The sequence below is a fragment of the Lepisosteus platostomus genome, chromosome 27 (assembly GCF_059453375.1).
Source record: "Lepisosteus platostomus isolate fLepPlt1 chromosome 27, fLepPlt1.hap1, whole genome shotgun sequence".
Taxonomy (NCBI): Eukaryota; Metazoa; Chordata; class Actinopteri; order Semionotiformes; family Lepisosteidae; genus Lepisosteus; species Lepisosteus platostomus.
In genome coordinates this window covers 3671566-3682828 of record NC_142637.1, presented here as the reverse complement: position 1 = coordinate 3682828, position 11263 = coordinate 3671566, and the positions used below count along the sequence as shown (strand labels likewise).

At 43.0% G+C, this 11263-nt stretch overlaps 1 protein-coding gene across 1 annotated transcript; it reads right to left on the bottom strand.

Moving 5' to 3' along the window:
* Positions 1–971: 971 nt before the first annotated feature.
* Positions 972–9795, bottom strand: mpv17l2 (MPV17 mitochondrial inner membrane protein like 2). Its single transcript, XM_088621685.1, has 5 exons — positions 9235–9795; positions 8707–8868; positions 7446–7522; positions 7197–7325; positions 972–6768 (listed from the first exon to the last, which is right to left on the bottom strand). Exons 1-5 carry the CDS (start codon positions 9419–9421, stop codon positions 6658–6660), a joined length of 666 nt encoding a protein of 221 aa, XP_088477811.1. The 5' UTR covers positions 9422–9795; the 3' UTR covers positions 972–6657.
* Positions 9796–11263: the final 1468 nt, after the last annotated feature.

Below are 11263 nucleotides of genomic sequence, written 5' to 3'. Positions count from 1 at the left end.
GTGGCTGTTTGCCTTTTGTAAAAGAATTATCTAAATGCAAAAACAACTGCTCAGGCATTCTTTCAGAGGATGACCCCACCAGGTTGTCTGAGTACGACATAACCACATGTGCCAATCTGCAAGGACGTAATACCTACTGTAGTTTCAGTCTGCAAGTGAAACTGAGATTGCGTTGATATCACTGCAGGCTTCGTGACCACTGATTTCCTCTGCAGGCAAGACTTCCTTCTGTGATCAGACATTCATAACAAAGTTTTTGGTTGTTTTTTTTTACATTGTGTTAATTTCCTTTAAAATATTGTTAAAAGCAGCTGGTATCATGTTGCATACAAAGACTGGACAGGAATCAAGTCCAGTGCTTTTTTCCTTACCCCTTCTGATTCTAAACGGCTGCATTTGCATGTTCTCTTCGTCCAAACCTAAGTCGTGTCTCTTGCATTGCATGTTAAACATGGTGCTCCAGTTTTCCAATGGCTTTGGGGCTCTGGCATACAAACAGAAAAGCTTTTTAACCAGCCTTGGTCCAGACTGCTAGCGAAAAAGGACACAAAAAGCAGAAGATTATATGATAGTGAGCTGTCATTTCAAAAAAGGGGTTTTAGCCCTGACCTGAAGTTGAGAGTTTCAAATCATATTAGAATTCTCCAAAGCTTAGGAGTGATAATTGAAGTCCTGATGCTGCACTAATTTGTAGGGAAGGTCACAGGGTCGTCTTGAAGAGAACAAGTTCCAACAAGATGGTAAAGAACTAAGAGAGAACAGGGTAATCATGGAATAATTTGGGGTTTGGCCTGCTACTTCAACTCATATAGGAAGACATTCCTGAACGCAAGACATGCACCATTGTAGAACAGTCTCTCTGTTTAATCAAACTGTGTATGTAATAAGATTCTATTGCAATTCAGAACATACTCTAGTATTTTTTTCTACATTTGTAAAAGCCTTCTTTTTTCTTTTACTACTGATAGGCGTCTGTACACTTACCAGGCTGTCAGTAACCTCTCTCCTGTCCTGCTGCTCCTACAGTAGAGCTGAGCTGCATCTCCTCCAGCTTCTCCCTCCTCTTCTTCGTCTTCCTCTCTGTAAATAAGAATTGTAAATAAGCTTAGTCAGTGTTGCCTGTGTGAATTGTGTTGTAATGACCCAAGCTTGTGACAGGCTTTATGTTCTAAACCTGCTTGTAAACGATTGTGTCACTTAATTAAAAAGCAATATCTAATATTAAAAAAAAACAAGGTTGTCAACAGTAGCTCAGAGCCCGGGTGAGACCGCAAAAGTGAAAAAAAGAAGGCAGGAGGCTCTTTGGGCACCGCAGATGTTCAGTGATTTAAAGAGGAATTAAAAGAGAAGGATTTGGTTATGGGTAGCATGGGGGCACAGTGGAAAGCATTGCTGCCTCGCAAGTCTGGAATCCTGGGTTCTGTTCCCGACCTGGGGTCTACCTGTGTGGAGTTTGTACGTTCTCCCCCGTTCATGTAGGTTTCGGCCGAGTTCTCTGGTCTCCTCCCATTGTCCAAAGACATACTGAGAGGTAAAATGGCGTCAAGGATACATGTCTGTATTTCCTGCAGCTGCCATCCCACCAAGGGGGTACCCTGTCTTGAGCCCCTAGCTTGCTAGGCTAGGCTCCAGCTCCGGTCCCCTGTGAGCCCGATCTGAAAGAAGTGATCAGAAAAGGGATGGGTGGGCGGTTGGATTTTGTTACTACTCATTTCTGGCCTCTAATTATGTAAGGCCAGTATTTATTAACACCCAATTGCCAATGTAATATTGGAATTTAGCCACCTAAAAAGCGGACACAAGAAAAAAATCCCCTTAATAGCACAATGTAAACAGTTTGTTTTTCTTCGGGGGGGAGTGCAGAAATGTGTAGTTTTGCTGCTTTCGGGATATGTGACCGTTTATACCTGCTGCAGTTTAGTATGACCGATACTGTGACGCACAACGATGGACCCGTTCTTGACATGTGGTCAGTAAGAATCTGCAAGAGGGACACTGGCAAAACCTATAGCAGAGCAGACCAGGAACTGAGGGACAAGCCTAGAGCCAGCTGCCTCGATTGTGACGCTTGTTCAAGTGGCCCGAGAGCAATTCGAGACTTGTGTGTGACTAACGGAGTTTATAACAAACGTTCAGGAGGGGTGACAACAGCCAAGTTCAATCAGCCCCCGCTGTCAATAATTCATAATCATGCCTGATGTCATTTCCTCGCCTTAAACTATAAATATTATACCTAAGCCTTTTCACTCTTGCTTTTGTGTTGCATCCCTCCTTCACACTTCACCTCCTCACTCTGTATGGAGATTCCAGCCTCCTTGTCCTACAGCCAGGAGGGTAGCCTACAATTAAAGCAGGTTTAGCCAATTTGACTTCACTAAAAACCGCTCAATACACTTCTTCAATACGCTTAATTTTGGGGGGGGAGGGCGTTGTTATTCCTAGTGATTTTTAGGAATTCACTATTCACTATAGGCTTTTTTTTTTGCACTACAGAGAAATCTGAACACTAGCCGAAGCCTGACTTCCTTGAGTTGTCCTTTCTTTCCACAGGATGGTTTAAGATTTGGACTTGAGCTGCTTTTGTTTTTATATTGTGTAATGGTGAGAGTTATACATGGGTAGAAACCAAAGCAAACTGAAATTCTGCGGATCTGAGACTAGGGTAGGTAAGACCAGTTAGGGCTCGTGCTGAAGCAATGTACTGGCCTTAAAAATAGCCTAGGCAAACGTATGGATTTCTTTTTAGTTTACAACTTGACTGTTAAGCTACTGTTGAACAACCTTCTCATAAGAGTTCAGTTCTGTTTTCTGTGGGAAATGTGTTGTAATTGACAAAACCTGTGGCTTTTATTTTGAGTGTTGCTTGTTGCAATTTTTCCCCCAATTATGCATCAACTCTGAAAGCACTGATAAAAAGGAATTGGTTAAATTGGTTTACATGGATTTTTTTATTTTTCTTTATGTAGGGCGGGGGGGAATATCTAAAAAAAAATTAAAAAAACATATCTTATCATGCCGTAGTTTACACAATGAGTGTAAGAAAAAATAAAGTGTCAAACCTCTTAGATGGTGAACATTTCCTAATCTGCTGTAAATGTTGTGGAAAGTCAATAAAAATTCCCAAACAAAAAATGCTCAGCCAGAGGTGTGGTTCCTGTTACTCACCGTGCAATCTTTTTAGACACATGCTTTAAGACGCTTGGTGGGGCCTGAGGACTCGGGAGCGAATGTAAGCGAGACCCGATCAATGAGAAAACAATATGATCGTTGCTCGGCGAGGAGTTGCTGGGAAATCTGACACTGCTGCTGGTACAACACCGCTCCTGAGCCTTCTGAGCTGCCCTCGCGGTTTAGGTTTGGCAGGGCGCCCCAGTTGCCCCCTAATGACCTCCTTATCGACGCTGAGCCACGGCCACAAAGAGCCAGGTCTACAGCTCCTCTAAACGTAACGCTCACACTCTGCCACGCGTTAAGCCTATTTAAACTGATCCACAGCCTCGGCTTTTATTTATAGTCCGGTATTTCTGATGCCAGAGCTCTGGGTCAGACAAAGCCAACAGCCCATCTGCCGCGCCTCCTGAGCTGAGCTGACCGGTCAGAATACTAGGCCTCCTGTCACCCCCCTGCTCCATTCCCTCCCACCTGCCTGCCCTCCAGCTGCAGTTCATTAATAAACACATAGGCGCTTCTGGAGCTAGAGCAGTGTAGGTGCCTCGTGACAACTGCCAGGCTGTCCCAGTAGACAACAATAAAAATGAAACCCTCCCCCCCCCCCAGAGAACACTCTGGAAATGAATTCTTAATCAAATTACAGAACTTACTTCACCCACCTATAGAACTGAATGCAATGTAATTAAGTGATGCAAAGGTGCTCTTTTGAAAGGGGATACGTCCCCTGTATTTGTGATGCCCTGGGCTGAGAGGTCAGGGAAGAAGGTCCCTCCTCTCCATTCACGCTCAGAGTCTCACTTCCTCTCCCTTTATAAACATGGGGTCCATGCTTCCCAGCATCCACTGCCCTGCAGCCGTCCCGTTCCCCCCCCCCCAGCCCCAGCTCTTTCACCACAAGGAAGATGGGGGCAGGGTTAACTATACCGGGTTGATGCTACGTTGCCAAGCGGTTTTCATGCCAAAGAATGCTGTAATCCTTTTCCATAACTAAGCTGACACACTAAGTTGTGGTGCGTCTAATCTCCCGAACAAAAGGCAAAAGAAAACCAGCCATGTAACGAGTGCCGTGCTTTTAAACCAGCTAAATAAATACCACCCTTCAACCACACCCAGCACCTAGATCGTTATATTAGGTGTGCTATGCAAACTATTCAAGAGGTGGTACTGTGGTACAGCAAAGGCTGTGTCAACCAGGGCCGAGACCATGACTTTCCATCCTCACTTCTACCTCCTCATTCCGGTCAAAAAATGATAAATAGACTAAAAAAAAAAAAAGGCGGCGTCCTTCGGATGAGATGTAAAACTGAATCTCGAAAAAGAGCAGTTGTGGTACCCTGGTGCCCTGGCCACATTTCCTCCCGGCCTTCACCAATCACAATTTCATAACAATCCCCATCTATGAATGAACTTCAGTACTCTGTTCTCCCTCCCACTGATAGCTGGCGTGTGGAGAGTGTGCTGTACTTTCACCGCCATTGCACACAGTTTCTGGTGGAGCATTACCTGTAAAGAGCCTTGAGCGTTCAGAAAAGTGCTATCTACAGTAAGCGTAAGGATTATTATTAAAAGAAACGCAATGTCTTAGACCACTTCCCCATATTGCCTTTTAACCTGGTTGCCCCTGGGCAGGAGTAAGCAGAGAATGCAATTGTGTTTTTGGACTTGTTTCTGTACTAATGGGTAATACAAGGTGCAAGGTCTCAGTAACCAGGTTTATTTTACCATTTCTTCATTTTGCCTATGTATGCTTGCACCAGTAGGCAAGTATTGACCCCAGCTGAATAATTCCAAACAATCACCTGCCATGTTTAGAAGAGGCCTAAAAGCTGTATTAAGGAGGCTCCTGCCTCTATTTCTATGTAACTTAATTCCAACTGTTTAAGACTTGTTAAAAAAAATTGTTACATTACAACGCTATAAACAAACCAGCTGAGTGATGGAGATGTGAAAAATCTCCCATCGCCCACCCTCTCAAACACTGCCTCACTAAACTAGTGCGCAGAGCTGAGCAGATTGCATCTACCCACTCCCCACAAAAAGAGGTGAATTAAAGCCAAAGATTTTTTATTAAATATTTTGCAAGCACTCTATTTTTACACAAGGGGGATTGAAACAGAAATAATTACAAGGGCTTAAGCAGGGATATGGACTTCTTCCAACAGAATATTTATGGCAAACAGAAGATGTAGAGGGAAATGTCTTTTTTGAATAGAGAAGGTACTCATGCAAGATCGTAATTAAAATGCCAAATTAATTGGTGGTTGGGCCATGCAACCATAGAGCAAGTTACAGTTAAGGCTATATACCTGCAAACTGTTTAGCAGATTAAGAAAAGGATCATCTTCGTCTGTCCATTACAACTGATCTTCTTTGGGAGCTCTCAGCATGCAATCCAATTAAGGTCTATAAATTATATGAGCTGTCAGAATGCTCTATGCACATGTAGAGATTCAGTGGGCTCTGCAGCTCCTCAGCTCTCAAAGTGGGATTCTCTAGAAATCATTATATTAAAGGAAATCTTCGCACGTTGTTGCACCCTGCGATGTTGAACCTGTGGTAACCTGTTACTCTTTCCCCTTTCACAGGATGTGGACTGGCAAAAACAGGACTAATAAGGAGCTGTACTTCCGAAAACAAAAAATGTATAAATTAAAAACCGCTCTGGCACAACAAGCAGTGGCACTGCCACCTCACTGTCCTTGCACTTCGGTCTGCAATGCCATTTTCTTCCCTAACAAGGTTAGCCAGAAACCACAACACCTTTTTCTAAAAAGCGTCAGCAACACTGTCTCTCCCTTTCCCTTGGTTATGAACTCTGCGTCACACAGCGTGATACAGCGTGTTAACATTAAGGAGCAAAATTATAAAGTAAAACAACCTCCAGTCACCCTATTAAATAGCCATCAATTAAAAATATCAATTCATCTTCACAATGAAAATTCAAATGCATTTCAACCGATAACGCAAGGAGATGCTAAGGGCTTTTTTAATTTAGCAGGTCTGATTATAACCTGATTATTAACAAACAATATACACTTTTCAAGTTTAGAATAACACGACAGGTTTTGCAAGAAGAAATACATTTAAAATAATTTACCCCATAGATATATAATTGTTTACCCAACGATTTACAGATAATACTCGTTTAACACCAATAACAATGAATTTCCGGCAAATTTAAGTATTTATATAAAATCGATTCACACTAAGGTTTCTGTATGGTAGATTTCAAATGATATATTGTAGAAATTATAAACACTGACCGCTTGTTTAATCTCAGTTTTTACACCTGCTCATATACAGACAACACTATAATGTCATGCAGCTCCATTACTTTGTGATCTACCTGGGGAAAACAGGACTCCCATGAAAGAAGGATGTGTTATAATAGAGCTCCCCCTACAGTTGAGAGGAGAGAGCAACAATGACAAAACATTATATAAGGCAACACGGTACAGATCCATAGTAGAGAACAGAATGAGGAATCTAGAGCTTCTCTTCCAAGCGCTGTGCTACAGGTAAGGGCACCTCTGTTTCCTGGTCCTCATTTACACTGCTGCTGGAGTCATGGGTGAGGTCACCTCTTTTGGCACTGTCCTGATAAAGACACAACAGAGCAACAGAAACCATGAACTGCAGTGATTGCCGCCATCAATTACATGTGCATATTTTCACATACCAAGAACCAATCTAGGTAAGCCGAAAGACCTCATATTGTCTTGCATGCTTGATGTTCATGTGGTTAGGGTACGCATGACCCAGTTACGTAAGTCTTTACAGTGTGTGGGGAATTGCTATACGAAGTGGACAAAGTCCATCTCACCTGATGAGCGAAAACAAAGGAGTTTAACAACTTGCACAGGTCAACACACACACACACACACACACACACACACACACACACACACACACACACACACACACACACACACACACACACACAGCAGGGCTTAAGCCAGACACCAGTGAGAGACGAATACAAACACAGGCCAGGAAAAAAAACCCCAGAAACGGGAATGACTTACTCTGTGCTTCAGGTAGGAGAGGTAGGTGTCCCAGCCAAGTGTGATTATGTTGACATACAGGACCCGGAATTTGGAAGGCAGGAAGTAGAAGTTCAGCATCTGTGCTGGTGGCCAAACGCACCAATCTGCCTAAAGGAATTCCAGAGAATTTAATCAAAATCAGCCAGGCATGGCAGGGCGCAGTCCGAACATCACCTAATGTCTCTTCCCAAGTTTAGGATTGTTAGAAAGGATTTGTCGTGTGTTTACCTTGTAAAACTCCCAGAACTTCTCCCTGAATTCCTCCCAGCTTTCCTGCACGGTGTGGCCTTCCATCACTCCCATTCCTGAGAAAATAACCGTCTGTTAACAAACGGGGAGAAACGGAGCAGAGCACCTTCCGGCAACTCAAGTTACAACACTGGAATCCTTCCACGGCAACCCAATTAGAGCACAAAAAAAAAACAAAAGTCATTTTGCTAGAAAATTCACCTGAGGGCTTTCACCATAAGCAGTGCTAATGCTAGCTAGTGCTAGTGCTAATGCTAATATAAATCCATCGCAAACAATAAGGTTATGATTTTTTATAGTAAACATTTCACTAGGTGGAGTGCTTATAAAGTTCACTTTACTGGCTGAGCTGGCATGGAAGAAGCACAGAGCACCACAGATCGGATTGCTAGCTGTATTAAACCGGACACACAGTGTACTGCATTCAAGCACCAGCTGATCCCCGGACGTGAAGGCTGTACTGAATGGGGAAGCAAGAAGGCACTCACTGCACAGCCGACAAGATCCATTTCAGAGTTTCCCAGCTGTAGAGTTTTGTGCACATTGTACATGGAAAGCAATAGATTTGATGTTACTTAACTCCACACATTTAATATTTAGCACCCCACATATTCAGTGCTTGTGAACTGTGGCAAATTATGTCACTCCATCTAAGTTAATAAAGCTGAAACAACATGTGCCTCTTGCTTGCTTGTTAACATTAACAAACAAACGTAATGCCTTTGCTGTGGTCTGTGTTTCTAAACACTGCTTCTGGGAGGATCAGGCTTTTGATCTAGCCAAATTCTCCATTTTTAAAAATGCTTTCCCCTCTTAACAAGATTAGTTGGATTTTTTAATGGCCAGCAACCCTGCACCAGTTTCTGAGTTTCAGAATGCCCCTTATTCAGATGTGCTGTGCAGTGTAACCATGTTGACGTCTGCAGAGAAACAAAAACGCCCTTTGTGGGAGTGTTTCACACACAGACATTTCCACCTGTGTCCCTTCATCAGAAATTGATGCCCTGCTGAGAACCGTTTAGTTAGAATTAGGGGACAAACCTTAAACCCACATTAAGAAGTGACTGTAGATCTTAATGCTGAATATTGGAGACAAACGTAAACAAAGGGGATTTTTTAAACCAAAGACCAAGTGCAGAAACACCTAAAACGAGTGTGCAGATCAATCCCCATTTGGCAGGAACGGTGAACGTGAAGGTCTGTAGGACTACAGGGTTTTAATTAAAATACCTCATCTTACCTAAGAAATACCAAACTCCAAGAGTAGGAGACGCCACCAGTTGGTCAACAAGAACTTTCTTGCTGACTGTTTGCAAAGCCTTCCCCACATACACTCTGTCCAGCCACTGGTACCAGTAGTGCAGGACAGGACCCATGGAACAACCAACAGCAAACATGCGCCCTGCAAGAGAGAATGAATCATTACTCCGCCTAATCAGACTCCTTAAACCTTGAGAGGCACAAGAATTGCATCTGCATTCAGGTCGTTTATCTTACTTTGATGCTTCTTATATTATGTACAGTACTTATTTTTCATGTGCTCTAGAGGGAACACGGCGAGAGTGGCCGTGTTTTTCTTTTTGTTTTCTTCAATTAACTTAATGATTAACCTGCAAAAAAGGCAATCAGATTCAAGGTGCAAAAGGCAAAGAGCAGGTGCTAATTAACTGCATCACCTTTTGTGATTTGGTAACGATACCTGGCGGTTTCAATAAAAGGGGTAAATAAAATCATCATCATCATCCTCTAAGCAGCTCTCCAGGCTCACCTGTCCGGAACCAGTCCCGTGTCCTGCCCGGATCCCTCCTCTTCTCTCGGGTCTGCTGGATGAAGTCTCCTGCTGCCAGCATTCCTCCGCAGCTCACCGTGTTAGTGACGAGGAGGAACCTGCCTCTGAAGAGCGGTTTCCAGGAGCCAGAAATCCGGATAAGCAGCTCTTTACCCCGGGGGATCATGTTTCCTATCCGCGGGCGAGCTCACAGTTACCATCCACTCAGCAGGACTGGACTAGTGACCTTGCTTTTCAGTGGTTTACTATCATAATTCACCGAGCTTCCGATAGCCTCTTCGAGAACAAGACAAACCGGCTGAAGAAACGTATAGATCTTGATATTGACAGTAATTAAATATTTGCTACAGCTAAGTCCCAGTAGCTTCCTACAGTAGACACGAGAACAACGGAACCATATACGCGAAATCTTGTTCTTGTTTGAAAAAATAACCTTTTGGATCCCAAACGTTACGAAAACTTTCGTCTCATAAGCCGCACTGCAGCCGGTTCACGCAAATACTTCTTCCATAACTCGTGTTCTCTACTTCCTGATCCAAACAGGACATACGTAGTTTTATGTTAATGATAATACCAAACCAATAAGAAACGAAAGTAGAAATTACGCAACCAGAGGTAGTTGGTTTTTTTATTTTTTTATTTATGCATGAATAATAACAAAACTTACAATACAAACAAGAGTACATGTAACATTTACATGTACATATAACAAGACAAAAACATCGCCAGGGGTACATAATAAAAAATAAATTCAAATTATGAAAAAAGTGTAAACAAATTAAAAATAACATCCGCACCGCTATCATATTTTTACATTTTGAAATAGTCTGCAGATACTCCTTTAAATCCATTTTAAAATGCTCATAGGACCAGAACTATTTGTAGTACAGTATACAATGAAGAACCGAAGAAGTAATTCAGAATTATTTAAGTATTTGTGGAAGAAAATCTTTGCTTGTAGGTCCGCATATTTTTTTTTTCTTTAGGTTAACGCGTGTTTCAGATTGCGAGACGTTTAGGAAACAAATAAGCAATTAAAGAAGAAAAGAGTAGAAAGAATCACGCTTTGTAGCCAGCCGCCATATCACTCTGCAACTCTCAACTGCCAACTCACTAAAGGTAAGCAGGTGTGAGCCTGGTCAGTACCTGGATAATTAATAATAACCAGGAGACACTGGTTATTATTATAAGAGACCCCTTATAAGAGATAAGAGACCCCCTGGGAAAAACTAAGGTTGCTGCTGGCAGAGGTGTTGGTGGGGCCAGCAGGGGGCGCTCACCCCGCGGTCCATGTGGGTCCTAATGCCCCAGTATAGTGACGGGGACGAGCATGATGTGTGTGGACGTGAACATGTGGAGAACATGCAAACTTTACATAGAAGGTAACCCACATCACCATCAAACCCAAGAGCCAGGAACCAGCAGCTTTGAGGCAGCAGTGCTAACCACATCACTATGCCCTCAAACTGTAGCATACTAAAGATCTGGAACAAGTCCCTTTCCATATATATGGATGGGACTGACATATCAAATGGATTTTTGCTAGCTTGAGAGCCTTACAAGAAAACGTGGACTTGCAGACATGCATGATTATGGAGAACAACAATGCAGAATCAATCAAGGGCAGTGCTCAGTCAAAGGGCTTTGTTCACAGCGCAGACAGACATACGTTTTCCTTAGTGCTGCTGGGCGGGGTGAATTGTGGTTATGTCAATTTTCATTTAAGGAGAAGCACTCACCTTTCCGCGATCAACCACATGTGGCAAATGGAATAGCAGGAACAATGCCAACTGGGGCATCCGCTGCCTGCTTGTCTTCTGGTGACTGTGAATGTTGCCCCAGGGGTTCCCCACTTCATTAGGGAGATACAATCAGAGACCATGAGGAAGCTTTGTGAGCAGGGAGAATGGATCGTGTTTTTAACCTGACCCAGTCACCATTCTGGGGTCATTTCAGTGGCCCCGAGATAATTCACTTCTGCAGAGACAGGTGCGCTGAGGTCATGACA

Coding starts and splice junctions, on each gene's coding strand:
- mpv17l2 (XM_088621685.1), bottom strand. CDS start 9,421: ATGATCCCCCGGGGTAAAGAGCTGCTTATCCGGATTTCTGGCTCCTGG. Junction 7,326..7,445: donor AGTTCTGGGAGTTTTACAAG/GTAAACACACGA, acceptor GAATTCCTTTAG/GCAGATTGGTGCGTTTGGCC. Junction 6,769..7,196: donor TCTCCTACCTGAAGCACAGA/GTAAGTCATTCC, acceptor TGTCTTTATCAG/GACAGTGCCAAAAGAGGTGA.